General features: G+C 38.9%; 1 protein-coding gene across 1 annotated transcript in view; it reads left to right on the top strand.

Annotated features, from left to right (window-relative positions):
• DNAH6 (dynein axonemal heavy chain 6) overlaps positions 1–27469 on the top strand; it is a 364719-nt gene that overhangs the window by 88195 nt on the left and 249055 nt on the right. The window contains exons 6-11 of the mRNA XM_063695744.1: positions 591–725; positions 815–935; positions 1611–1740; positions 3210–3378; positions 6223–6339; positions 10512–10712. Of these exons, the coding sequence (XP_063551814.1) occupies positions 591–725; positions 815–935; positions 1611–1740; positions 3210–3378; positions 6223–6339; positions 10512–10712 (873 nt within the window). The remainder of the gene's footprint in view (positions 1–590; positions 726–814; positions 936–1610; positions 1741–3209; positions 3379–6222; positions 6340–10511; positions 10713–27469) is intronic.

The following is a 27469-nucleotide window of genomic DNA, read 5'->3' as shown; positions in this document are numbered from 1 at the left end:
ATTATGAATAATGCTGCTATGAGCATGCATGTACAAGTTTTTGTCTAGACATGTGTTTTCATTTTTCTTTGGCACATACCTAGGAGTTGAATTGCTGGGTCATTAGCAACTTTACGTTTAACCTTTTGAGAAAACATGAAGCAGTTTTCCAAAGCAACTTGTTACCCAATAACAATTTAATGTTAAATTTGGCTTTCTTCTGTGTCCCAGCCTCTTAAATTAATAGATGGGCCTTTCCATTATCATTATGACCCGACATTGTAAAGTACTTAAGGTAACACCCAGTTTTCTATTACTTGCCCTCAGTTCCTTAAATCACTTGCCTTATTCCTTAAATAGCTGGAAGACATGTATGTGTTTTCAAAATCAAAAAAAAAGGAATTCAGACAAATTATATCTGATAATTCAAGGAATACTTTTAGAAAAGAGTTATAGAAGTGATCTTTTAACATATGCATTTTATAGTTGTAGCAAAAGTTAACACACAGAGGTGTTTGTTATCCTTAATAACTATTCTTGCTTTTTGAATGTTTTATACTTTTAAAATACAGAATATTTTTACTAAATAATAAATTCCTATTTTCATTCAGCATTTGCGACCAGCTCTTCTTAAAATAAAGGAATTGTGTTATCATTTGAGTTTTATGGGACTTTGTTATATTGAAAAGTGTCACACCTACACCCTGCAGGAATTTAAGGCCGCACAAGTCATACGGCTAGCAGAGGTAACAAATTTTGTCTATAAGAATCAAAGCTTTTTTCCCTATTTTTGATACTTCAGTATCACTAACTGTACATATTCAACAATATCTAGGTGACAGAACGCCTAGGAGAATTTCGAAATGAGGCAAAATATGTAGTCAGGAGGGCTTGTCGATTTGCTTTGCGTGCTGCAGGATTTGTTCCTGATGACTGTGCATTTGGACCTTTTGAGGGTATGAAGGGGAAAGAACCTCAGTATATCAGAAGTGGTGGCTTTCTAAAATTTCAGCCCTTTTTTATTTGACTTTTCTTAAGTTTAAATAATGATTCTATGTTTGAATTGTTCCAAACATTTGATGGATATTATAAATTTAATGTATTTTGTGGAAGGGAGGGAAATAGAAAATACTGCATGTTTCTCCCATTACTCCTGTTTGTATATAGTATTTCTAAACTGGATACAGAATCTTGATTAATAAGCACTTTAGAGTGGACTCAGCATCTCTCTGCTTAAAGATATGTCCAGCCAACTAGCACAGACAATAGGTTTGTTAAAATTAAGGGACTGGATTGACCTTAGGATTGACTGAGTTAGCATATACTATAAAGGTTGACTAAATTGTAGGTAGAAAAGGAGGGTAAAGGTGTTCCTAGGAAAGAGGTAGCATAGTATACAGATCAAATCCTGTTAATGAGAATGTCGGTAAACTATCTACAATCTTGTTGAATTGAAATCCTTTGATGTAAACTTATTTTGGATAATTGGGCTGTTTTGCAGGTTTGAAATGCTTCGTGTACCAAAATATTTTGTTGTTTTTGAATTTTATTTATCTTTTCTTTGAATCATATTGAAAGAGATGGAACTTTTACACAAGTACACTTGTTGTTGTGCCTTCTTTTATTCTTAGATTATCATAAAGTGCAGAGCAGTGGAAGTTTCATTAATACACCACATGAGTTGCCCACTTATGGAGACTCTGAGAAAATGACATATACAGAACAGGCCAGCAAAAGGCATTATTGCATGAGGCTGACATGGTAAGATTATTCTCATTTTCAAGAAAAATTGTAGTACCCATCTTAAGCTGCATTAAAAATTAAACCCCAGAAAGTGATGACTATGTTAATTTGCATAACTGGAGTAATCATATCACTATGTATATCAAAGCATCATGTTGTATACCTTAAGTACACACAATAAAAAATTAAAATGAAAAGTAGAATCTTTTCTAGGACCTAAGTGATGTCTCACTTGAAAAAAAAAATGGAACCCTTCACCACATTGTTCATGAATGGTGATGAGAAATTTATGGGACATGGTAACCTGAATGCATGGCCCAGAAGACCCCCTTTTCAAACTGCCACCAACCAAAGCAGCTCTGGGACTGTGAGCTGGTAGAGACAGAGCATGAGGCCAAGGCCAAGAGCTCCTCTTTGATCTCTCTGGCTTTGTTTCCCTCTGGCCCAGCCTGGGCATGGAGACTCGCAGTACAGCAGACTGTGGCAGGGAGAAATCAGGCACACAGATTTATGGACCTCCCCAAGCGGGCCTGGAGGACTTGCTCCATCTTTTTGGTCACAAAAGAACTATAGGCAGCTGCATAACATCACAAAGGTGCACCCAATCCCTAAAATGGGATTTGCCACTGGGAGCCAGAGAGAGAAATATCCCTCCTAGGACCTCACCAGGGGACTTCATTAGCACTAGCTCTGACACCTGCTTACCCAACTGGATCTTGACCTTGACTGTTCCAGAATTTGGATTTCCCATCATTCTAAAACCGCATGTCTTTGGAACTATAAAATACTGATTATTGTTATTCAGTGCTCACTGACTTAATCCAACTTTTGCAATTATGTAATACATCTTAACTGTATCTCAGTTTATATATGAAAATGTCTGTGTAGCAACAGAAATCAGTGAAGTGGTCTCTGAGGCTACCATACTGGACCTAGAAGTATTAGAAGCCTTAGAGCTCCACTTGAGCAGAAAAGAACTATTCTAAATGTCTTGCTGACTCAGTCTGCATTCTAACTAAGCACTCAAGTAAGGAAATGTAAAATTCAAACCTTTGGGTTAGCAATTGCCATCAACATTTATTCAATAGCAAAGATTTTACACTTTTACTATTAGAATGCAAGTTACAGATGTTGTATGCATAGATTTCTCCTTTAAAGCATCTTTTAAAAAATATTATGGCCCTTTTAGCTAGATAAACTAGATGCATTTTCCCTAACAGCTATATTACTCATTAAATATTCTATTGAAAAGTTAGAATATCTAACTGAATTAATGCTACATATTTGAATATATTTGTGTTTTAAAAGGAAGAATATCTAAGGACAACTCTTCTGGACAGTACATTTCTGATATTGTAATATAATTAAATGGAAATTCAAGGAGAAATTATGATATTTTACATTTTAAATATTTGCTTTAGAGGCACTGTCAAAAATATGTAGTGAATATAGAAAACCGAAATTGTATTAGTTTTTTTCTTTTCAAGCTTTATTCGTCTAAACGACTATCTAATTGAGAACACAATGCACGTCTTAACGGTAAATGCTGTTAATTCGCTTTTGAACCATCTCACTGACAAGCTAAAACGAACACCTTCAGCAGATGTCATTCAGAAATGGATTACTGAAGAGAAGCCTGAAGTCCCTGATAAAAAGGTATACTCACACAAAATTAAGAATATTTTATCGGTCAGCATTTATTGAGGAGTGCAAACTACGCTCTATGAATTATGCTATTTTCTGTGCACTAAAAAAAATAGAGAAATGCATAGAGCAGCGGCCCCCAACATTTTGGACACCAGAGACCAGTTTCATGGAAGATAAGTTTTTCTGCAGACTGTGGGGGATGATTTCGGGATGAAACTGTTCCACCTCAGATCATCAGGCATTAGTTATAGAGTCTCATAAGGAGCATGCACAGTTCACAGTACGGTTTGGGCTCCTATGAGAATCTAATGACGCCACTGTTCTGAGGGGAGGCAGAGCTCAGGCAGTAATGCTCACCCTCTGCTCACCTCCTGCTGTGCAGCCTGGATCGGTACCTGGTCCATGGCCCGGGGGCTGGAGACCCCTGGCATAGAGTATTTCATGTTATAATCAAAGCCTACAATACACATGAAGTGGCAGACTGAAAATCAGCATATCAACAAGTATCTAATAATAGAGTAAAAATCCACCATACTGAGAGAAAGTTCCTGTCACAGGAACTTGCTAAAGCTTACTCATGTGTTCATTGACATATTTCTTAAGTATCTACTGTGTGCCAATTCCTGTGCTGGATGTTGAGTATATAGTGATGAAAAGCATAGATAGGATCTTTGTCCCCAAAAGCTTATAGTTCGTGGGGACATAAATGCTCCCTGTGGGCATAAACTGGCAGAGAGAAGCAGGAAAAGTGGTATAAATAAAAGAGATAAACAATAGTTTAGAGGTGAAAAGAAGCAAATTATTGTGCTTTGAGAGGATGGCCTTTTATGAGGATGTTGATCTTAAAGACACAGAGTACTATGAGATGTTTGGATGAAGTAGTGCAAATTCGTGCATTCCAGCATAGCTAAAAGAAAGATCATATTATCTCATATTCAAATTTCCCAGTAAGTTTTGCCCTAGCTCCATCCTTAGTACTAATAGCTTCTTTCCAGAATACCTACATGCTCACCTCATGTCATCAAACCTCCCACCCTCACAGCTTAAATCTCCCACTCCACAGAAAGCTAATTATGCAATACACAACCTGATGCCCTCAGCCTGAGTTTCCCTTTCTTCCAAAAGTTAAATCATAGTCATGAACTCCTTTTCATAGCTTTCTCTCCTCCCCTATTCTGAATTTCTCCTTTTTATAAATAGTATCAAAATTTTAAAAGTCACATTTATTTTTCTATTCTAAAAGTAATTTATGCTAAGTGTACAAAATTAGGAAAACACAGAAATATACAAAGAAAAGCACCTTTGCTACCCAAAGATAATTACTTCAAAGGGGAAAAAAGATATTATACTTTCCTTACTGCTTTATCCCTTGCTTTTTCCTCTTAGCAATACAGTATTATGAAATATTTCCCATGTCAATGTATATTTTTCCATGTGATATTCTCACAGAGAAATGTATAATTCTTGTAAATAATTTTCTATTATTGATCACATTCCCACTATTTCAAATAATGCTGCAAAGGGTGTCCTTGTCTATTCATTTTTCACACATTTCAGATTTTTCCCCTTAGAAAAAAATTCCTAGATGTGGAATTGAGTCAGAAATATGCACATTTTTAAGGCTTTTGATACGTACACACTGACGTATACTCTCCAGAAAGCTTTGTCAGTTTACAGCAATGTTTAAGAATGAGCATTTAGGCCAGGCGTGGTGACTCATGTTTGTAATCCCAGCACTTTGGGAGGCCAAGGCGGGTGGATCACCTGAGGTCAGGAGTTCGAGACCAGCCTGGCCAACATGGTGAAACGCCATCTCTACCAAAAATACAAAAATTAGCCAGGCATGGTGGTGGGTGCCTATAATCCCAGCTACTCAGGAAGCTGAGGCAGGGGAATTTCTTCAACCCAGGAGAAGGAGGTTGCAGTGAGCTGAGATCGCGCCATTGCACTCCAGCCTAGGCAACAAGAGTGAAACTCCGTCTCAAAAAAAAAAAAAAAAAAAAAAAAAGAACGATCAAATGATCATTTACCCACATGCAAATATTACCATTCGTTTTAATCTGTGTCGGTAATACACAAGGTGGTATATCACTGCTTTCAAATGTTGTATTCTTCTAATTATGACCCCAGGGCAGGAATCAGGGCATGGGTCTAGGAATCAGAAATATCTGGGTTGAATTCTGGTCTGCCGCCTACTAGCTAGTATGATCTGGATGAAACATTCTACCTTCTGCAAATCCCATTTTCATCCTATGGGAACAATAATGGAACCTATTTAAGAAGGTTGGTGTGGAAATTACACAAATACCCAGCACTGTGCCTGGCACACAGTAAACTCTCTGCAAATGTCGTTACTGAATAAACTATTTTAAGGAAGAGAAGAATAAGGAGGTGAATTCATCATTTGTATTTTGCTTTCAAGAATTCTCAGATTATGCCCGTTGCCCATTTTTTACTTAAGTATATTTGTATTTGAATATATTTCTATGTTAAAGATTCATTAATATATTATTGGCATATATTCCTATTAAGTATATCAACTATAGTTCTATTCAAATATTATCAACTTTCTATCTTCTATATACATTATTGATATGTCTTCCCAGTTTGTTTGCCTTTCCATTTTGTTGGTAGTATTTTTACAAGGAGAGAAGGTTTACATTGTTATGTAGTCTTTCAATATTTGCCTTTTTTTCTTTCTGTTCTTTATTATTCTCTGAAACACTTTCCACATGCCAAGATAATGAATTCAGCTAATTATATAAACTTCAGTTTACATGTCCCTTGTTTTTTTATTTTGTTTTAGACCTTGATACTTGTGTCTTTATAACACTGTACATATATTCATTTCAGGGGACCCTTATGGTGGAAAAGCAAGAAGAAGATGAATCTCTCATCCCCATGTTTCTCACAGAACTAATGTTGACAGTCCAGTCACTGCTCTTTGAGCCTTCTCTGGAAGACTTTCTGGTGTGTGTTTTTCATGTATTATCCACATGCAAGCACCTATTTGGAAAATGAAGCAGCTGTTTTGCTGTCAATTGGTTGTCAGAATTGCAGTTGTCACCACTCCAACATGATCATGAGAAAGAGAGAAAGCATTGTTTTGTCACAGCATTATAGCTATATATAAACTATCTAAAAGTTTAGCACATTATCTTTAACTTGAGTCAGATTAGAGGCTTGGTAAGGTACAGGAAAACATTCTATACAAAATTTAAAAGTGTCTATAGGGATCCCTTTAAGGACAACTGAAGAGATCACTCTGTTGTGAATACCTTTTCCTTTCTTTACTTTCTTCTCTCTCTCTCTCCTCTTTCTTTTCTTTTTTTTTTTTTTTGAAACAGGGATTCACTCTGTCACCCAGGCTGGAATGCAATGATGTGATCTTAGCTCACTGCAGCCTCAACCTCTGAGGCTCAAGCAATCCTCCCACCTCAGCCTCCTGAGTAGCTGGGACTGCAGGTGTATGCCACCACGCCTGGCTTTTTTTTTTTTTTTTTTTCTGTAGAGATGCGGCTTTGCCATGGTGGCCAGGCAGGTCTTGAACTCCTGGGCTCAAGTGATCCACCTGCCTCTGCCTCCCAAAGTGCTGGCATTACAGGTGTGAAACACCATGCCCAGCCTGTAAATACCATTTGTGAAATCTTTTTAAAGGTATGCTGGATCTGAGAGAATTTTGTTGTCTTAGTTATCCATAGTGGTGTAACAAGTTACCACAAAGTTAGCAGTTGGAAACATCCTCCATGAATCATCTCAGTTTCTGTAGGTCAGGAGCTTCACTGGCTACTCAGATTATCGTCTGTTTCAAGGTCTTGGTCTCCCTCAGGCTGCTGGAAGAATTCAGCTCTAAGCAACTGTAGGACTGAGATCCCCATTTCCTTGAGGGGTGTCAGCCAAGGACCACCCTACTTAGGTCCGAGAAACCATCTGTAGTTCCTTGCCATGTGGCCCACTCTCTAGGCAGTTTACAATATGGCCGTTCACTTCTTCAAGGGCAGATGGACCACTCTCTTAGGAAGGGCTCAATCCCTCTTTTAAGGGCTTTCACTTGATTCAGTCACATCTATCAAGGATAATCACTTTTGACTAACTCGAAAACAACTGAGTTGGGACCCTGCAATATCCCCCCACCTTTGCTGCATCACGTAACCTAATCATGGGACTGGCATCCCATCATATTCACAATTCCCACCCATACTCAAGAGGAGGGGATTGAACAGCGTATGTACACAGGGGCAGGAATTTTGGGGGTCATCTTAGAATTCTGCCTACTACATTTGCATAGGCGCATAGGTTAGTAAACCAGTCAATGTCTGTATCTTCTGTTGTTAGCTGCTGTACTCTGATTCAAAAGCACTAGTAATCAGGATCTCTAGATTTTAGTCTTGCCTTTACAATTAATAAGCTATTTGACTTTAGGAAAACCGCTTCTGGGGTTCAGTTTCTGCATTTATATGATGAGAAGGCATATGAGTTCTAGCCCAGTGCCTCTGGGCTCTCATGTCCCCTCCTGGCCACAAGACTCATGTCCTTCACATGGGATGCAGGTGTCCCAGACTGCAGATGACAGAAGGAGGCTCTGTCACAAGCAGCTGGCTGTCCTTTACCCCCAAGGGGTAGGCCTCAAAAAACTGGATACCCTTCTCATTTCCTATTACAGGACCCTGTTCCCCACATGGGTATTTTTAACTTCTACACATGAAACATACATGGCCAAGCTCTGGGAATAATTAGCATGCTTGTTTATTCATACCAAAATAAAATTTTATTTCATATAACCCAAAATCAGCCAATAGAAGTATAAATAGGACTATCATTCATAAATTTTCTATTTTTTCACTATTATTTTAGTCATTAGCCTTAATCATTCCCAATGATTCCAAGCACACATACACAAAGAGATTAATCTAAAGGAAAATTATATACTTAAGTCATGATCTCTTACTTTGCTCTTGCTTAGGTTACCTATCGTTTCCTAATACTTGATTCAATATATACTTTTGAATTCTAATATTTCTTGCTGTGTGAGACAAACCTCCATTGCATTTGAGTCTGTTTACTGCTTTTGCCTCTTGAAATAGACTCCTCCTTTGGTTTAATTGAAATAGACTCCTCCTCTGGTTTCTACTTCTGTAGCAACATTTTTTCCTTCTCAGTCATCTTTCCAAGAGCCTCTTTTTTATCTGATCCTTGATTCTTGCTATCCTTAAGGGCTCCCTCCTCTTCACACCCTACAGTTCTTTCTGGGTGCTCTTTTCTGTGCCAAGGATGCAGACGTAAACATATATTTATATATATATCTACCTATCTATATCTCTACCTATATCTATATGTCTATATCTATAGATCCAATACTTTTCTTTTAAGCCCCACTCATGGTCATCCGGAAATCTTCACCTGAATGTCCCACCAATATGAATTGAACTTACCAATTTCTTCGAAAACTTGCTCCTCCCTCCCTGTCTCCATCTCAATGAAAGGTGCCCAAGACAGCAATCTGAGAGTTCTCCTAGATGCCCAGATGCCCAAGCCAGCAATCTGGGAGTTCCCCTAGAGTCTCCCTTACCTCCTTGAGATCAGATCATCAGCTCTTGTGTGCTGAGCCATGGTTGCACCCACTCTGCCACTCCTCTCCATCGGGATCTCATCATCTCTCTTCTGGCCTCCTGAAATAGTCTGCTCTGATCTGCCTGCCTCTCTCCCTTCTAGTCCATTTTCCACATTACTGACGGCAAGATTATTCTCATAAGCAAATCTAATTATGTCCCTTTCCTGCTTAAAATTTCTTCATTGCCTGTAGTAGCATCTTTCACAAGATGTTTTGTGAGTTGTTGATAAGCATTCCAGGAGAAAAGGGGTTGTGATATACATTTGTATATTAACAGATATAAAAAATCCTGTTTAGCAAGTCCTGAGAAAATTCCTATTCAACTTCATGTAACTCAAGATTTCTTCTCAAATTTACCTTGGACATTGGGACCCTTTATCCTCTGGGTAGTACCCGGTCACAGTTTGGGGATTGCTGGCCTATGGGCTAACACTGGCATCATGCACAAGGCCTTTCATGAAGGGGCTGACTGTATCTACAGAGTATCCTATTTCTGCACTGTAGCGCTGATGCTCCAGTACCTAAATGACTCACCTGCCTGCCCCCTTGGGCCCCACACACAATGACTTAGCAAGGATTATACTGTTGTCTGATATACTTGACAAGCTCCTCTTCATCTTTTGAGACTCATTTAAAGACCTACCTTTTCTTTATCTCATTTTCTCTAATTAGACTTTATATTTATTATAAATTACAAACTGATTCATGCTCATTGAAGAGACTTTGAAAAACACAGGAAAAGATTATTAAAATAATCCATAATATTATGTACCAAAAATGAAAACCCATTAACATTTTTATATGCTTCTGTCCAGTCTTGTTTTAGTGCATACTGATATGCTGACATACCTAACTTACCATGAGGTTATGTACAGAGATAGATATAGATACATGTTTACATTGAGATGTTATATACCAGTTTTATATCCTGCTCACTCTCTTTTATTCAAACTTAACATTATATCATAAGCTTTTTCTCATGTCATTAAATGATTTTTGGGAGACGCCATTTTGTAAGGATATGTAATTTTCCATTGTTTAAAAGCACCAGAACTTATATAACTATACTTCTACTTTTGAACCTTAAGTGTTTCTCTAATTAGTTATTAATATGAGAAATACTGCAGTGATTGTCCTTGCACATAAATCTTTGTTTACACATCTGTTTTTCCCATAGATTAGCTTTCTGGAATATAAATTACTACTCAAAGAATATAAACTTTGAACCCTCCCTTTAAATTTTCCCATAGACTTCCTTGGCTTTCCTTCCATTATGACCTGCTAGTGTTTTGTTCACACTTCAAATACAGAACTCATCACCATGTGTTGCAATTTTTTTGTCTCTCTCAATTAGAAAACATATGTCCTGAAGGTAGGGCCCATGTCTTTTGATTTGTCATATACTCAGAATCAGCACAATACCTAGCCTGGTTGAATCAGTTGTTCTTATTTATTTTAGCATTTCATAAAATTCAAAAATATTTATAAATATATGTGTTCACATTTATGTTTATGCTTTTCTCTTTAACAGGATGGTATTTTGGGTGCAGTTAATCACTGTCAAAACACTGTGTTATCAGTTCCTAATCTCGTGCCTGATTCATATTTTGATGCTTTCACCAGCCCTTATATTAACAACAAACTTGAAGGAAAAACCTGTGGAACTGGACCAAGTTTAGCAGCAGTATTTGAGGATGATAAGAATTTTCACACAATTATTTCTCAAATAAAGGTATGTTTACTCTGACTAAAACTATTTTATAATATTCTCAATTTTTATGAAATTAAGTAATATATTTTTTTTTCTTATCTTTAAATGTTCTATATGTGAAAATTGGCATATGCCTATATCTCTAAATGGTAAAATTTGAAAATAATATTTGTTCTCTAGAAATTGTCCTGTTAAGCATGAAATAATTTTTTAAAAGCATTAAAATAGGGCCTGGCACAGTGGCTCACACCTGTAATCCCAGCACTTTGGGAGACCGAGGCGGGCGGATCACGAGGTCAGGAGATCGAGACCATCCTGGCTAACACATTGAAACCCCATCTCTACTAAAAAATACAAAAAATTAGCCAGGCGTGGTGGCGGGTGCCTGTAGTCCCAACTTGGGAGGCTGAGGTAGGAGAATGGCGTGAACCTGGGAGGCAAACTTGCAGTGAGCCGAGATCGTGCCACTGCACTCCAGCCTGGGTGACAGAGCGAGACTCCATCTAAAAAAAAAAAAAAAGGCATTAAAATATCTGGAGAAACAGTTACTTATCATTAGCAATCCATTGATCCACGTGCATGTGTTTTTGGGGAAGTAATCCTGGCTGTTGAGGATGCTGAGACACAGGCAGAGCCAGGGTGACTCACCAGCCAACACAATTTCTTTTACTAAAGTCATTTTTTCATTACATGTTTAATGTTTTATTAAAACAAAAACATGGTGTTTCACTATTTTGGGCCATAGCCACTCAAATGCAAGCACTAACTAAAGCATGCTTGAAGACTTTGAAAATAGTATTCTACACATAAAATTTTTATCTTACTTGTCCCAATTTTTAAACTCAAAAGCTCACTTATTGAGGTGATCGATGTGAGAAGGTAAAGAAACAAGCATTATTCCTTGGCTTGCTTCTCTCCTACATTTCTGGGTAACCTAATCTCCTGTATGGAAAAATAGGAATGCAGCCCTCAGTATACTGCAAATGCCTTTTCTTCTTGACACCAAAATGATACTGTAATTTTCAAACCTAAAATTTACCCATTTGTCAGTCATAAATATCCATTATATATACATTCCTATGTAACTTAAAATTAGCATAGTGTTTCAATCTCTTTATTTCATATCAACATATGGTTGTAACTGTCATGGTATGATTTTAAAAGCAAACAACATTTTCCATCTACTACTGTCTCTGCTTATGGTGGAATTCTTATAAGCTAGCAGTTAATCTAAGGAGCTGAGGTTAATCTAAAGTCACAGCCAGAAAGAAGCCCATCCTACATGCAAAAATGATTTTAAAAAGTCCTGGTGTATCAGAGGACTGTCTACAGGAAGGAGGCCTAAAAGTGCAAGCTACTCAAGATGCCATTAGTTCTGGGGGAGGAAACAAGGTTAAAAATAAAAATTTAAAAATTTAAAAAATTTCTAAAGAAGATGAGGCATTATTTGAACATTGGATGGTGCAGAGAAAATGAAGCAACTACTGAAAATGTAAGTGCTGCAAAACAAAAAAGAACCTACTTGGGAGGCTGAGGTGGGAAGATCACTTGAGCTCCAGCGGCAAAGGCTGTAGTGAGCCAAGATCATGCCACTGCATTCCAGCCTGGGCAGCAGAGCAAGACTCTGTCTCAAGAAAAAATCAAATAAATGAGAGTATATCCAACTCTTTTCCTGTTACCATAAAATAAAATAAAACATATTTCATTTTGCTCTACTGACAGAACAGAATGCTCTTGAACTAAAAATCTTATAAATCACCCAATCCCTGAGCTAAAGAAATTAAAATAGATTAACTACATGCAAGTCTACTAACAGCCATGAAGCAAAAACAACACTACACACTGAAGTAAATATTCTCAAAGAAGCATTCAAATATACAAAAAGCCACAATTAATTAAAAATTAAAAATACAAATGGAAAGGAAAAAAGACAAAATCATCTCAGAAATGAAGACTAAATTATATAGTGCTCAAAGGAGAATAAGTTCAAAAGTTTAACATGACTATAGAAGAATGATGGGAAAAAGTAATGAGTGTAGAAGAAAGATAAGAAAACAACCAAGAGAATGAATGAAAATAAGATAGAGAAATCAGTAAAATGGTTCAGAGACAAAATAATTATAATGGAAGACAGGCAAAGAAGAAATAACATACATATAATTGGTGTGTCTGTAAGAGAAAATCAAAAGAAGAGGATAGAGCAAACATTTATAACTATAGTTCAGGAAAAGAAAATTTGAATCTATGTATTGAAAGGGCCTACAGAGTTCCTTGGAAAATTACCCACAACAATCAACTCTGAGATATAGCCTTTTAAAATTATTAGATTTTAAGGCTAAAGAATTTTTCTGCAGGTCTTACAGAGACAAGAGAATTAGACTAGCATCAGACTTCTCAAAAACAACATACGAAGTAAGGCAATAATGGAGGAGCATTTAAAAAAAAAAACTCATGGAAAGAAAATGTGAATCAAGAATTTTATCTAGCCAACCTAGTCTTTTAAGTATCAAGGCTATACAAAAATAGTTTTCTTTTTTTTCTTTTCTTTTTTTTTTTTATTTTTTTATTTTTTTATTTTTTTTATTTTTTATTGATCATTCTTGGGTGTTTCTCACAGGGGGATTTGGCAGGGTCATAGGACAATAGTGGAGGGAAGGTCAGCAGATAAACAAGTGAACAAAGGTCTCTGGTTTTCCTAGGCAGAGGGCCCTGCAGCCTTCCGCAGTGTTTGTGTCCCTGGGTACTTGAGATTAGGGAGTGGTGACGACTCTTAACGAGCATGCTGCCTTCAAGCATCTGTTTAACAAAGCACATCTTGCACCGCCCTTAATCCATTCAACCCTGAGTGGATACAGCACATGTTTCAGAGAGCACAGGGTTGGGGGTAAGGTCACAGATCAACAGGATCCCAAGGCAGAAGAATTTTTCTTAGTACAGAACAAAATGAAAAGTCTCCCATGTCTACCTCTTTCTACACAGACACGGCAACCATCCGATTTCTCAATCTTTTCCCCACCTTTCCCCCCTTTCTATTCCACAAAACCGCCATTGTCATCATGGCCCATTCTCAATGAGCTGTTGGGTACACCTCTCAGACGGGGTGGTGGCCGGGCAGAGGGGCTCCTCACTTCCCAGTAGGGGCGGCCGGGCAGAGGCGCCCCTCACCTCCCGGACGGGGCTGCTGGCCGGGCGGGGGGCTGACCCCCCCCACCTCCCTCCTGGACGGGGTGGCTGGCTGGGCAGAGGGGCTCCTCACTTCCCAGTAGGGGTGGCCGGGCAGAGGCGCCCCTCACCTCCCGGATGGGACAGCTGGCCAGGCAGGGGGCTGACCCCCCACCTCCCTCCCAGATGGGGCAGCTGGCCGGGCGGGGTGCTGACCCCCCACCTCCCTCCCGGACGGGGCGGCTGGCTAGGCGGTGGGCTGACCCCCCCATCTCCCTCCCGGACGGGGCGGCTGGCCAGGCAGAGGGGCTCCTCACTTCCCAGTAGGGGCGGCCGGGCAGAGGCGCCCCTCACCTCCCAGACGGGGCGGCTGGCCAGGCGGGGGGCTAACCCCCCCACCTCCCTCCTGGACAGGGCGGCTGGCCAGGCGGGGGGCTGACCCCCCCACCTCCCTTCCGGACGGGGCGGCTGGCCGGGCGGGGGGCTGACCCCCCCACCTCCCTCCAGGATGGAGCGGCTGGCCGGGCAGAAGGGCTCCTCACTTCCCAGTAGGGGCGGCCGGGCAGAGGCGCCCCTCACCTCCCGGACAGGGCGGCTGGCCGGGCGGGGGGCTGATCCCCCCACCTCCCTCCCAGACGGGGCAGCTGGCCGGGCGGGGGGCTGACCCCCCCACCTCCCTCCCGGACGGGGCGGCTGGCTGGGCGGGGGGCTGACCCCTCCACCTCCCTCCCGGACGGGGCGGCTGGCCGGGCGGGGGGTGACCGCCCCCTCCCTCCCGGACGAGGTGGCTGCCAGGCGGAGACGCTCCTCACTTCCCAGACGGGGTGGCTGCTGGGCGGAGGGGCTCCTCACTTCTCAGACGGGGCGGCTGCCAGGCGGAGGGGCTCCTCGCTTCTCAGACGGGGCGGTTGCCAGGCAGAGGGTCTCCTCACTTCTCAGACGGGGCGGCCGGGCAGAGACGCTCCTCACATCCCGGACGGGGTGGCAGGGCAAAGGTGCTCCCCACATCTCAGACGATGGGCGGCCAGGCAGAGACGCTCCTCACTTCCCAGATGTGATGGCGGCCGGAAAGAGGCGCTCCTCACTTCCTAGATGGGATGGCGGCTGGGCAGAGACGCTCCTCACTTTCCAGACTGGGCAGCCAGGCAGAGGGGCTCCTCACATCCCAGACGATGGGCGGCCAGGCGGAGATGCTCCTCACTTCCCAGACGGGGTGGCGGCCGGGCAGAGGCTGCAATCTCGGCACTTTGGGAGGCCAAGGCAGGCAGCTGGGAGGTGGAGGTTGTAGCAAGCCGAGATCACGCCACTGCACTCCAGCCTGGGCACCGTTGAGCACTGAGTGAACGAGACTCCGTCTGCAATCCCAGCACCTCGGGAGGCCGAGGCTGGCAGATCACTCGCGGTTAGGAGCTGGAGACCAGCCCGGCCAACACAGCGAAACCCCATCTCCACCAAAAAAATACGAAAACCAGTCGGGCGTGGCAGCGCGCGCCTGCAATCGCAGGCACTCGGCAGGCTGAGGCAGGAGAATCAGGCAGGGAGGTTGCAGTGAGCTGAGATGGCAGCAGTACCGTCCAGCTTCGGCTCAGCATCAGAGGGAGACCGTGGAAAGAGAGGGAGAGGGAGACCATGGGGAGAGGGAGAGGGAGAGTTCTTTTCTTTTATTATTATTATACTTTAAGTTTTAGGGTACATGTGCACAATGTGCAGGTTAGTTACATATGTATACATGTGCCATGCTGGTGTGCTGCACCCATTAACTCGTCATTTAGCATTAGGTATATCTCCTAATGCTATCCCTCCCCCCTTCCCCCACCCCACAACAGTCCCCAGAGTGTGATGTTCCCCTTCCTGTGTCCATGTGTTCTCATTGTTCAATTCCCACCTATGAGTGAGAACATGTGGTGTTTGGTTTTTTGTCCTTGCGATAGTTTACTGAGAATGATGATTTCCAATTTCATCCATGTCCCTACAAAGGACATGAACTCATCATTTTTTATGGCTGCATAGTATTCCATGGTGTATATGTGCCACATTTTCTTAATCCCGTCTATCATTGTTGGACATTTGGGTTGGTTCCAAGTCTTTGCTATTGTGAATAGTGCCACAATAAACATACGTGTGCATGAGTCTTTATAGCAGCATGATTTATAGTCCTTTGAGTATATACCCAGTAATGGGATGGCTGGGTCAAATGGTATTTCTAGTTCTAGATCCCTGAGGAATCGCCACACTGACTTCCACAATGGTTGAACTAGTTTACAGTCCCACCAACAGTGTAAAAGTGTTCCTATTTCTCCACATCCTCTCCAGCACCTGTTGTTTCCTGACTTTTTTAATGATTGCCATTCTAACCAAAACAGCATGGTACTGGTACCAAAACAGAGATATAGATCAATGGAACAGAACAGAGCCCTCAGAAATAACGCCGCATATCTACAACTATCTGATCTTTGACAAACCTGAGAAAAACAAGCAATGGGGAAAGGATTCCCTATTTAATAAATGGTGCTGGGAAAACTGGCTAGCCATATGTAGAAAGCTGAAACTGGATCCCTTCCTTACACCTTATACAAAAATTAATTCAAGATGGATTAAAAACTTAAACATTAGACCTAAAACCATAAAAACCCTAGAAGAAAACCTAGGCATTATCATTCAGGACATAGGCATGGGCAAGGACTTCATGTCTAAAACACCAAAAGCAATGGCAACAAAAGCCAAAATTGACAAACGGGATCTAATTAAACTAAAGAGCTTCTCTGCATAGCAAAAGAAACTACCATCAGAGTGAACAGGCACCCTACAAAATGGGAGAAAATTTTCACAACCTGCTCATCTGACAAAGGGCTAATATCCAGAACCTACAATGAACTCAAACAAATTTACAAGAAAAAAACAAACAACCCCATCAAAAAGTGGGCAAAGGATATGAACATACACTTCTCAAAAGAAGACATTTATGCAGCCAAAAGACACATGAAACAATGCTCATCATCACTGGCCATCAGAGAAATGCAAATCAAAACCACAATGAGATACAAAAATAGTTTTCAACATGCAAGAACCCAGGGAATTTGGTACTTATTAGGAACCTACTACAGGATGAGTTTCATCTAGCTAAGAAATAACTTTGGGGGAAAAAAGCTGATGCTGATGGGGAATATTTAACATATTTAATTGTAGATCTATATAAGCCTAAAAAACGATAGATACAAGAATAGGAAACTAGTATATAAATGTATGTTCTAATGAAGTAGAAATAGTGCAACTCTAAAAATAGAGAAGGAGGAGAATAAGAGAAAAGTAGAATAAGGTTATTGATTGAGGTACAGTTCATAGGCTGGAATTAAAGAATATCAGTAAAACCCAACAAATCAAAGTATGAAAGGTTAATAAGGAAACAAGTGACTAATGGTATTTTTAAAAAATATATCGTCACTCAGAGAAAGAAAGAGAGAAGCACACATATAACCATAAGACACATAGAAAATAATATGACCAAGCTGGAACCAAATATATCAGTAATGTGATGAATATAAATGAGCTCAATTCATCTATTAAAAGAAAAAGATTTTCAGTTTGGCTCACAAGACAAGACAAAACAGTATGCTGGATACAAGAGAGAAATCCAAAAGAAAATGATTCAAAAAGGTTAAAAATTAAAAGATGCTCAATGTTGTAGGGGCAAAGGTAAACAATAAGAAAGTGGGGCTTGTGATCCTATGAGTCATGGATCCTTAATGCCAGATGCTATGATTTGCTAAGAGACCTCACAGGACTCAGTGTATAATTTTACTCATGGCTATGATTATTACAGTTTAAGGATATAAAGCAAAATTAACAAAGGGAAAAGGCACATGGGATAAACTTCAGAGGAAACCAGGCACAGCTTCCAAGAGTCCTCTCCATTGGAGTCACACGGGAGGCACTTAATTCCTCCAGCAGTGGATTTTGACAACACAAGTGAAATATCACCTAGCAGGGAAGCTCATTAGAGTCTCAATGAGGATGGTTTTATTTGAGGACTGTCTTCTTTTTGGCAGAATGATGTATTTTCCTTTGGGTATTGATATGGTTTCACCGTGTTCCACCCAAATCTTATCTTGAATTGTAGCTCCCATATCCCTAAGTGTAGTGTGAGGTACCTGGTAGGAGGTAATTGAATCATGGGGGCGGGTTTTCCCGTGCTGTTCTCGTGATAATGAATAAGTCTCAGGAGATCTGATGGTTTTATAAAGGGCAGTTCCCCTGCACATGATCTCTTGCCTGCTGCCACTTAAGACGCAGCTTTGCTCCTCCTCTGCCTTCTGCCATGATTGTGAGGCCTCCCCAGCCATGTGGAACTGTGAGTCCATTAAACCTCTTTTTGTTTATAAAGTACTCAGTCTTGGGTATGTCTTTATTAGCAGTGTGAGAACAGACTAATACAGGTACATACCCAATAATGGGATTGCTGGGTCAAATGGTAGCTCTGTTTTAAGTTCTTTGAGAAATCTCCAAACTGCTTTCCATAGTGGATGAACTAATTTACATTCCCACTAATTGTGTATAAGCATTCCCTTTTCTCCATAGCCTCCCTAGGTATGGAGAAATAACTGTTATTTATTGGCTTTATAATAGCCATTCTGACTTGTGTGAGATGGCATCTCATCGTGGTTTTGATTTGCATTTCTCTGATGATTAGTTATAATTAGCATTTTTTCATATGTTTGCTGGCTGCTTGTATTTTGCCATTTTTTGATGAGGTTGTTTTTTGCTTGTTGATTTAAGTTTTTAATAGATTCTGGATATTAGACTGTTGTCAAATGCGGTTTGTGAATATTTTCTCCCATTATGTAGGTTGTGTGTTTATTGAAAATTTCTTTTGCTGTGCAGGTGCTCTTTCATTTAATTTGGTGCCACTTGTCAATTTTTGTTTTTGTTCCAATTGTTTTTGCAAACAACCAGCAATTCTTTGCCAAGCCTGTGTCGAAAAGGTTATTTTCTAGGTTTTCTTGTTTTCTAGGAATTTTATAGTTTGAGATTGTACATTTAAATCTTTAATCCATCTTGAGTTAATTTTTGTATATTAGGAAAGGTAGAGGTGCAGTTTCATTCTTCTGCATATGGCTAGTGAGTTATTCCAGCACCATTTATTGAATAGGGAATCTTTTCCCCATTGCTTGTTTTTGTCAGCTTGGTCAAAGATTGGATGGTTGTGGGTGTGCAGCTTTATTTCTGGGTTTTCTGTTCTGTTCTATTGGTCTATGTGTCTGTTTTTGTACCAATACCTTGCTGTTTTGGTTACTGTAGCCTTGTAGCATAGTTTGAAGCCCAGGTAATGTGCTGCCTTTACCTTTGTTGTTTTTGGTTAGAATTGCTTTGGCTAGTTGGCTCTTTTTTGGTTCCATATGAATTTTAGAATAGTTTTTTCTAATTCTGTGAAAAAAGATATAAGTAGTTTGATAGGAATTGTATTGAATCTGTAAATTGCTTTGGGCATTATGGCCATTTTAACAATGATGATTCTTCCAGTCCACGAGCATGGAATCTTTTTCCATCTCTGATTTATTTCAGCAGTGTTTTGTAGTTCTCCACGTAGAAATCTTTTATCTCTTTGGTTTGGCTGTATTCCTGGGCATTTCATTTTGTGTGTATGTGGCTATCATAAATGGGATTGAATTATTGATTTGAATCTCAGCTTGACCATTTAAGGTGTATAGAAATGCTACTGATTTTTGTACATTTATTTTGTATTCCAAAACTTTACTCAAGTCATTTATCAGTTCTAGGGGCCTTTTGGCAGAGTCTTTAGGGGTTTTTAGGTATAGAATTATATCATCAGCAAAGAGAGATCATTTGATTTCTTCCCTTCCTATTTGTATGCCTTTTACTTCTTTCTCTTGCGTGATTGCTCTGGCTAGAACTTCCAGTACTATGTTGAATAAGAGTGGTAAGGGTGAGCATCCTTGTCTCATTCTAGGTCTCAAGGGGAATGGTTTCAACTTTTGCCCATGCAGTATGATGTTGGCTGTGTGTTTGTCATAGATGGCTCTTATTATTTTGAAGTCTATTCCTTTGATCCCTAGTCTGCTTAGGGATTTTATCATGAAGGGATGTTGGATTTTATCAAAAGCTGTTTCTGTGTCTATTGAGATGATCATATGATTTTTGCTTTTAATTCTGTTCATATGGTGAATCACATTTATTGATTTGCATATGTTAAAACAGCTTTGAATCCCAGGAATAAAGTCTACTTGTTTGTGGTGTATTAACTTTTTGATGTGCTTCTAGATTCTGTTCACTAGGATTTTGTTAAGGATTTTTTGCATCTATGTTCATCAGGGATATTGGCCTGAAGTTTTCTTTTTTCATTGTATCTCTGCCAGATATTGGTGTCAGGGTGATACTAGCTTAGTATTCAATAGAATGAGTTATGAAGGAAACCTTCCTCTTTGATATTTTGGAATAGTTTTAGTAGAACTGGTACCAGCTCTTTGTATATCTGGTAGAATTTGACTGCGAATCCGTCTGGTCCAGGGCTTTTTTTTTTTTTTTGTAGTTTTTTATGTTATTTATTCAATTTCTAAACTTGTTACTGGTCTGTTCGGGGTTTCACTGTCATTCTGGTTCAGTCTTGGCAGGTTGTATATTTCCAGGAATTTATCCATTTCCTCTAGATTTTCTAATTCGTGTATATAGAATTGTTCATAATAGTCTCTGAGGATCTTTTTTATTTCCCTAGAAACTGTTGTAATTTCATCTTTGTCAATTCTGGTTGTGTTTATTCTTTTTTCTTTTTATTTGTTAATCTAGAGTCAATTGTTGGAGTGCTGGGTTTAAGTCCTCAATTTCTTTGTTAGTTTTCTGCCTCAATGATCAGTCACTGTTAGTGGGCGTGTTCAAGTATCCCACTATTCTTGTGTGACTGTCTATGTCTTTTCGTAGGTCTAGAAGTAATTTTTTAATAAATCTTTTAATACATCTGGGTGCTCCAGTGTTGGCTGTGTATATATTTAGAATAGCCAAGTCTTGTTGAATTGTACCCTTTATCATTATGTAATGTCCTTCTTTTTCCTTCTTAATTGGTGTTGGTTTATACTCTATTTTATCTGATATTAGAATAGTGACTCCTGCTCTTTTTAGTTTTCCATTTTCATGGTAGGTCCTTTTTCATCTCTTTATTTTGAGCCTATGGGTGTTGTTACATGTGAGATGGTTCTCTTGAAGACAGCAAATGGTTGAGTCTTGTCTTTTTATCCAGCTATCCTCTCTGTGTCTTTTACATGGAGCATTTAGACCACTTAACTAACCCCACATTCAGGGTTAGTTAAAATTGAGAAATTTTTAGGGAAATATTTTTACTGGAATTGTTCACATTAGAAATAGAGCTCCTACCAATATCCACAGAAGATATAGAGAAAGTTACCAAAGAAATACTCCACAAAAAGCACCAGGCCCAAATGGGGGAAATTTATCAAATCTCCAAAGACTAGATATTCACAATGCCACCTCAGTTATTCTAGAATATTGAAAATGCCTGATAGAAAATACTTCTTTCATAATAGCAGCAAAGCAGGTAATATATTTAGAGATAAATTTAATAAGAAATGCTAAAAACCCATATGATGAACACTTTTATGTTTTTAAAAAATCTTCTGGAAGACACAAAAATAGGCTTGGAAAAAATTTCTTAAATGGAATGACTCAACATAATAAAGATGACTTTTCTCTCTAAGTTAATTTATAATTTTAATACATGCCAATAAAAATTTCTTAAATGGGATGACTCAACATGATAAAGATTTTTTTTCTCTCTAGGTTAATTTATAATTTTAACACATGCCTATGAAAATACTGACAAGTTTATAATAAAGCTTATATGCATAAATAGACATCTAAGAATAACTACCAAAAATGTTGAAAAAATAATAGCTGTGAGGAGTACTATACTGCCCAAATATTTAATATAAACACTCTGTAATTAAAAGAACGTGGTACTGGCACATGAATAGCTGTCAGACCAGTAGAATAGAATAGACGCCAAAATACATGTGGAAATGTATAAAATATATAGTATCTCAAATCACTGAAACAAATATGAATTTTTCATAAACGTAGCTTGTACAACTGAATAGCTATTTGGATAAAGATAAAATTAGATCTATGGTTCACATTCTACACACCAATATATAAATTAGGGATCTAAAAATAAAATAAAACTGTAAGTAAAGATGGACAAATTATTTTATGATTTGTTCATAAAAAGGGTTATCTAACTATGACTTAAAAATCTGGATGCAAGAATAGAATGAATTGATAAATTTGATTATACAACAAATAAATCTTTTGCAATGAAAAATTGTAAACAAAGTAAAAATACACTTATAAACAGAGAATCTATTTGTATTACATATTATAGCTGAGGGCTAATATTTCTAATACTAGAGAGAGGGGAAACCAAAACTAGGTAGAAAAATGGACAAAACACATTCTTCACAGAAATAGAAAAAAACTGCTTTAAAATTCCTATGGAACCAAAAAAGAGCCTGTATAGCCAAGACAATCCTAAGCAAAAAGAACAAAGCTGGAAGCATCACACTACTCAACTTTAAACTATACTACAAGGCTACCGTAACCAAAACAGCATGGTGCTGGTACAAAAACAGACATGTAGACCAATGGCACAAAACAGAGATCTCAGAAATTAAACTGCACAACCATCTGATCTTCAACAAACCTAACAAAAACAATCAATGGGAAAAGGATTCCCTGTTTAATAAATGGTGCTGGGAGAACTGGCTAGCCATATGCAGAAAATTGAGACTGGACCCCTTCCTTACACCTTATACAAAAATTAACTCAAGATGGATTAAAGATTTAAATGTAAAACCCAAAACTATAAAAACCATAGAAGAAAATCTAGGCAATACCATTCAGGACATAGGCATGGAAAAAGATCTCATGACAAAACATCAAAAGCAATTGCAACAGAAGCAAAAATTGACAAATGGGATTTAATTAAACTAAAGAGCTTCTGCACAACAAAAGAAACTATCATCAGAGTGAACAGACAACCTACGGAATAGGAAAAATTTTTGCAATCTGGGCAAAGGACATGAACACACATTTCTCAAAAGAAGACATTTATGTGGCATATATATATATTATATAATACATTATGTGGCATATATATATATATATAAACTCAACATCACTGATCATTAGAGAAATGCAAATCAAAACCACAGTGAGATACCATCTCACACAGTCAGAATGCCAATTATTAAAACGTTAAGAAACAACAGATGATGGTGAGGCTGTGGAGGAATAGGAACGCTTTTTACACTGTTGGTGAAATTAGTTCAACCATTGTGGAAGACAGTGTGGTGATTCCTCAAAGACCTAGAACCAGAAATACCATTTGACCCAGAAATCTCATTACTGGGTATATACCCAAAGGAAAATTCATTCTATTATAAAGATATATGCATACACACATTCATTGCAGCACTATTCACAATCACAAAGACATGGAATCAATCCAAATGCCCATAGTGATAGACTGGATAAAGAAAATGTGATATATATACACCGTGGAGTGCTGTGCAGCCATAAAAAAGAATGAGATCATGTCCTTTGCAGTGACATGATGGAGCTGGAAGCCTTTATCCTCAGCAAACTAACACAGAAACAGAAAACACCATGTATTCTCACTTATAAGTGGAAGCTGAACAATGAGAACACATGGACACAGGGAGGGGAACAACACACACTGGGACCCATCAGGGTGTGTGGGGAGGGAGAACAACAGGATAAATAGCAAATACATGTGGGGCTTAATACCTAGGTGCTGGGTTGATAGGTGCAGCAAACCACCATGGCATACATTTACCTATGTAACAAACCTGCACGTCCTATCCTGCACATGCATCCTGGAACTTAAAATTTAATTTAATTTTCAAAAAAAAAATGATCAAAACTTATGATAAAACATTCACTAAACATAGCATCTAAGCATATGAAAAGATAGCCTACTCATAAGATAAATGTGAATTAAAACTGAGATATAATTTCTCAACTATCAGATTAGCAAAATTAAAAAATATACCAACACTTTCTGGTGATTACCCTATGGGTAAACAAACGCTCTCACATTAAGCTTGTGGGAATGCAAAAAATAAAAGAACATTTTGCAAAACAAAACTATACATGCATTTACCTTTTGATCCAACAATACAACCTTTAAAATGTATCCTAAAAATACGTTTTCGACAATACGTAAGTACATATGCACTAGATTACTTACTGCAGCATTGTTTATGACTGCAAAATATTGTAAACTACCAAAATAGCCATGTATAGAAAAATTATTGAATAATCTATGGTATAGATATACACAAAGGAATACTATGCAGCTGAATAAATGGATGAAGAAGTTGGTTATTAATTAATATAGAGTGATTTCCAGGATATATTGTTAGATGGAAAAGGCAAAGTACAAAAGAATATCTATAGTATACTATAGATATTCAGAAGTTTATGTCAGAAGTAGGAAGGAAAGGGAGATAAACCAGAAACTAAGGAAATTAGTTACCTAGAGGAGGTAATGTGAATGGTGTAGGAAGGGTGAGGATGGTGGGTAAGAAGTGAAAAAAATGGGGAAGTGACTATTTTCTGAGTATACCTTTTAATATAGTTCTAAAAAAATCAACAAAATGGAGAGCAAAACCCTAAAACAAAACACAAACAAAAAGAAATAAACCCACATGTATTTCAAGTGAAATACATAACCACACTAAATGGATGGGGGAAAATAACTAAACCAAGTAACTTTTGAGCACAGTATTTTGGCCATGTATCCTGAGGATGAAAAACCACCATAACTGCAGCAAATACTGAACTCTGGTTAGTAGGTTTGTTTTTTGCAGTGGTATTAGTGTATTCGCAATGTTGAAACTACTTTCTGTGTATTTTATTTAGAGTTGAGCAAAATAAATAAATATATTGTGAATGATGAGATGAGGTTACTCATCCTCAGAAAGGGAGTTACAAATATGGAAGAGGGAAGGCTGGAATGAACCCTATGTTGTTGCATTGGAATGGAGTTGTGAACTCATGGATTTTAATTGATCTGTGGAAAGATAAAGAAATGTGTAGGGTTTTGTGATTGTATGTGGGGTGTATGTGCGTTTCCTAGACCTGTCTGTTGAAATAGGCTACAAGCAATGACATCCCAATACCAATGAGCACATCTAGTATCCACATGTTAGTTTCTATGTATCATTCCCAATTGAAAGGAACTCTCTTTGTTCTCTTTGCAGTACTCTCTTCTTCAAGGGGTGGGGTAGGATAGTACAATATGAGCCTAGAGAATATTATTCACCTAAAAAAATAAGAACATGCCCAAATAACAATGGAGACATGTAAAAAAGACAAAAAGCCACCAGGTCTCCCTGGTGAGAGGTGAAGCCAGCTGGACTTCCTGGGTTGAGTGGGGACTTGGGGAACTTTTTTGTCTAACTAGAGGATTGTAAATGCACCAATCAGCACTCTGTAAAAATGCACCAATCATTGCTCTGTGTCTAGCTAAAGGATTGTAAATATACCAATCAGCACTCTGTAAAAACACACCAATCAGCACTCTGTGTCTAGCTAAAGGAATGTAAATGCACCAATCAGCACTCTGTAAAAACACACCAATCAGCACGCTGTGTCTAGCTAAAGGATTATAAATGCACCAATCAGCACTCTGTGAAAACGCACCAATCAGTGCTCTGTGTCTAGCTAAAGGATTATAAATGCACCAATCAGTACTTTGTGAAAACGCACCAATCAGCGCTCTGTCTCTAGCTAAGGGATTGTAAATGCACCAATCAGCACTCTGTATAATGGGCCAATTAGCACTCTGTAAGATCGACCAATCAGCAGGATATGGGCAGGGCCAAATAAGGGAATAAAAGCTGGCCACCCGAGCCAGTAGCTGCAACCCACTCGGGTCCCCTTCCACGCTGTGGAAGGTTTGTTCTTTCGCTCTTCACAATAAATGTTGCTGCTGCTCACTCTTGGGTCCGCACTACCTCTAAGAGCTGTAACACTCACTGGAAAGGTCTGCGGCTTCACTAATGAAGTCAGCAAGACCACGAACCCGCTGGGAGGAACAAACAACTCCGGACACACCATCTTTAAGAGCTGTAACACTCGCCGTAAGAGTCCGGGGCTTCAGTCTTCAAGTCAGCAAGACCAAGGACCCACCGGAAGGAACCAATTCTGGACACGCTGGGACAATTTGATCACTACCCAATCCCTTGAATAAAATGAGAATATATGAGTCCATGTTGTGAAATAATGAATTAACAAACTAATTGAATGAGTGAGAAGAGAAAGTTTTTCCTGTGGTAGAATGCAAACAAATAAATGTAGAAAGAAAACAGAATTAGAAAATTCACTACAGAGGCAATCAGCAAGAATCTCTGATGTGTACTAAAATGAGTATGCAAAAGTATAATAAGAAATGGGTTATTTACATAGCCTCAAATTCTCTGTCCATAAGCTACTTATTGATTTCAAAGGGGAAAATAGTTCACAGTGATAAGCCTACCAAACGCTGCCTTAGCCAATGTGTTAATATTACCAGTAATGAGACAAGTCAACAAATGCCTTGTGAGATGCTGCAAAGAACATACATCACTTATGTAGCATTACTGCCAAAAATTTAAATCTGAGTCTAATCATGAGGAAATATAAAACACACACATGCACATATACACACAACTGAGATACCTTTAAAAAATGTGAAGGTCATGCAAGGCAAAGAAAGATTGAGATATTGTCCCACATTAAAGAAAACCATCCAGGCGCAGTGGCTCACGCCTGTAATTCCAACACTTTCGGAGGCCTAGGTGGGCGGATCACAAGGTCAGGAGTTCAAGAGCAGCCTGGCCAAGACTGTGAAACCCCATCTCTACTAAAAATACAAAAAAAAAAAAAAAATTAGCGTGGTGGCGGGCGCCTGTAATCCCAGCTACTCAGGAGACTGAGATGGAGAATTGCTTGAGCCCAGGAGGTGGAGGTTGCAGCGAGCCGAGATGGCACCACTGCACTCCAGCCTGGGTGACAGAGCGAGACTCTGTCTCAAAAAGAAAAAAAAGAAAAAAGAAAACCAAAAAGATGAAAAGATGCAATACATGATCCTAGGTAGGAAAGTAGACCAGAACAAGAAATGTTTTTTTCCTTTTACTATGAAATTCATTACTGGAACAAATGGTAGAATTTGTATGAGGTCGGTAATTAGATAGCAGTATTAATATCCATGTTAATTTCCTGATTTGGACCATTATACTGTGGTTATGTAAGAAAATGTCCTTGTGTTTAGTAAGTAACCCCTGAAATATTTAGGGGTCAATGTGCCACATGTCTGTAACTTACTCCCAAATGGTTCAGAGTATAATAATATGTGTATATAGACAGACTTATAAAGTAAATATGATAAATTGTTGAAGTTTAGGGAATTTTGGTGACAGAGATATGCAGTTCTTTGTACTATTCCAGTAACACTCTTTTGAATCATGCATTGTTTCAAAATAAAAATGTTTTGAAATCATATTTTGAACATCAGTGGGGCTTTCCATTTA

Source organism: Gorilla gorilla, chromosome 12, assembly GCF_029281585.2.
Source record: "Gorilla gorilla gorilla isolate KB3781 chromosome 12, NHGRI_mGorGor1-v2.1_pri, whole genome shotgun sequence".
Classification (NCBI taxonomy): domain Eukaryota; kingdom Metazoa; phylum Chordata; class Mammalia; order Primates; family Hominidae; genus Gorilla; species Gorilla gorilla.
This window is presented reverse-complemented; position numbering and strand designations above follow the sequence as displayed.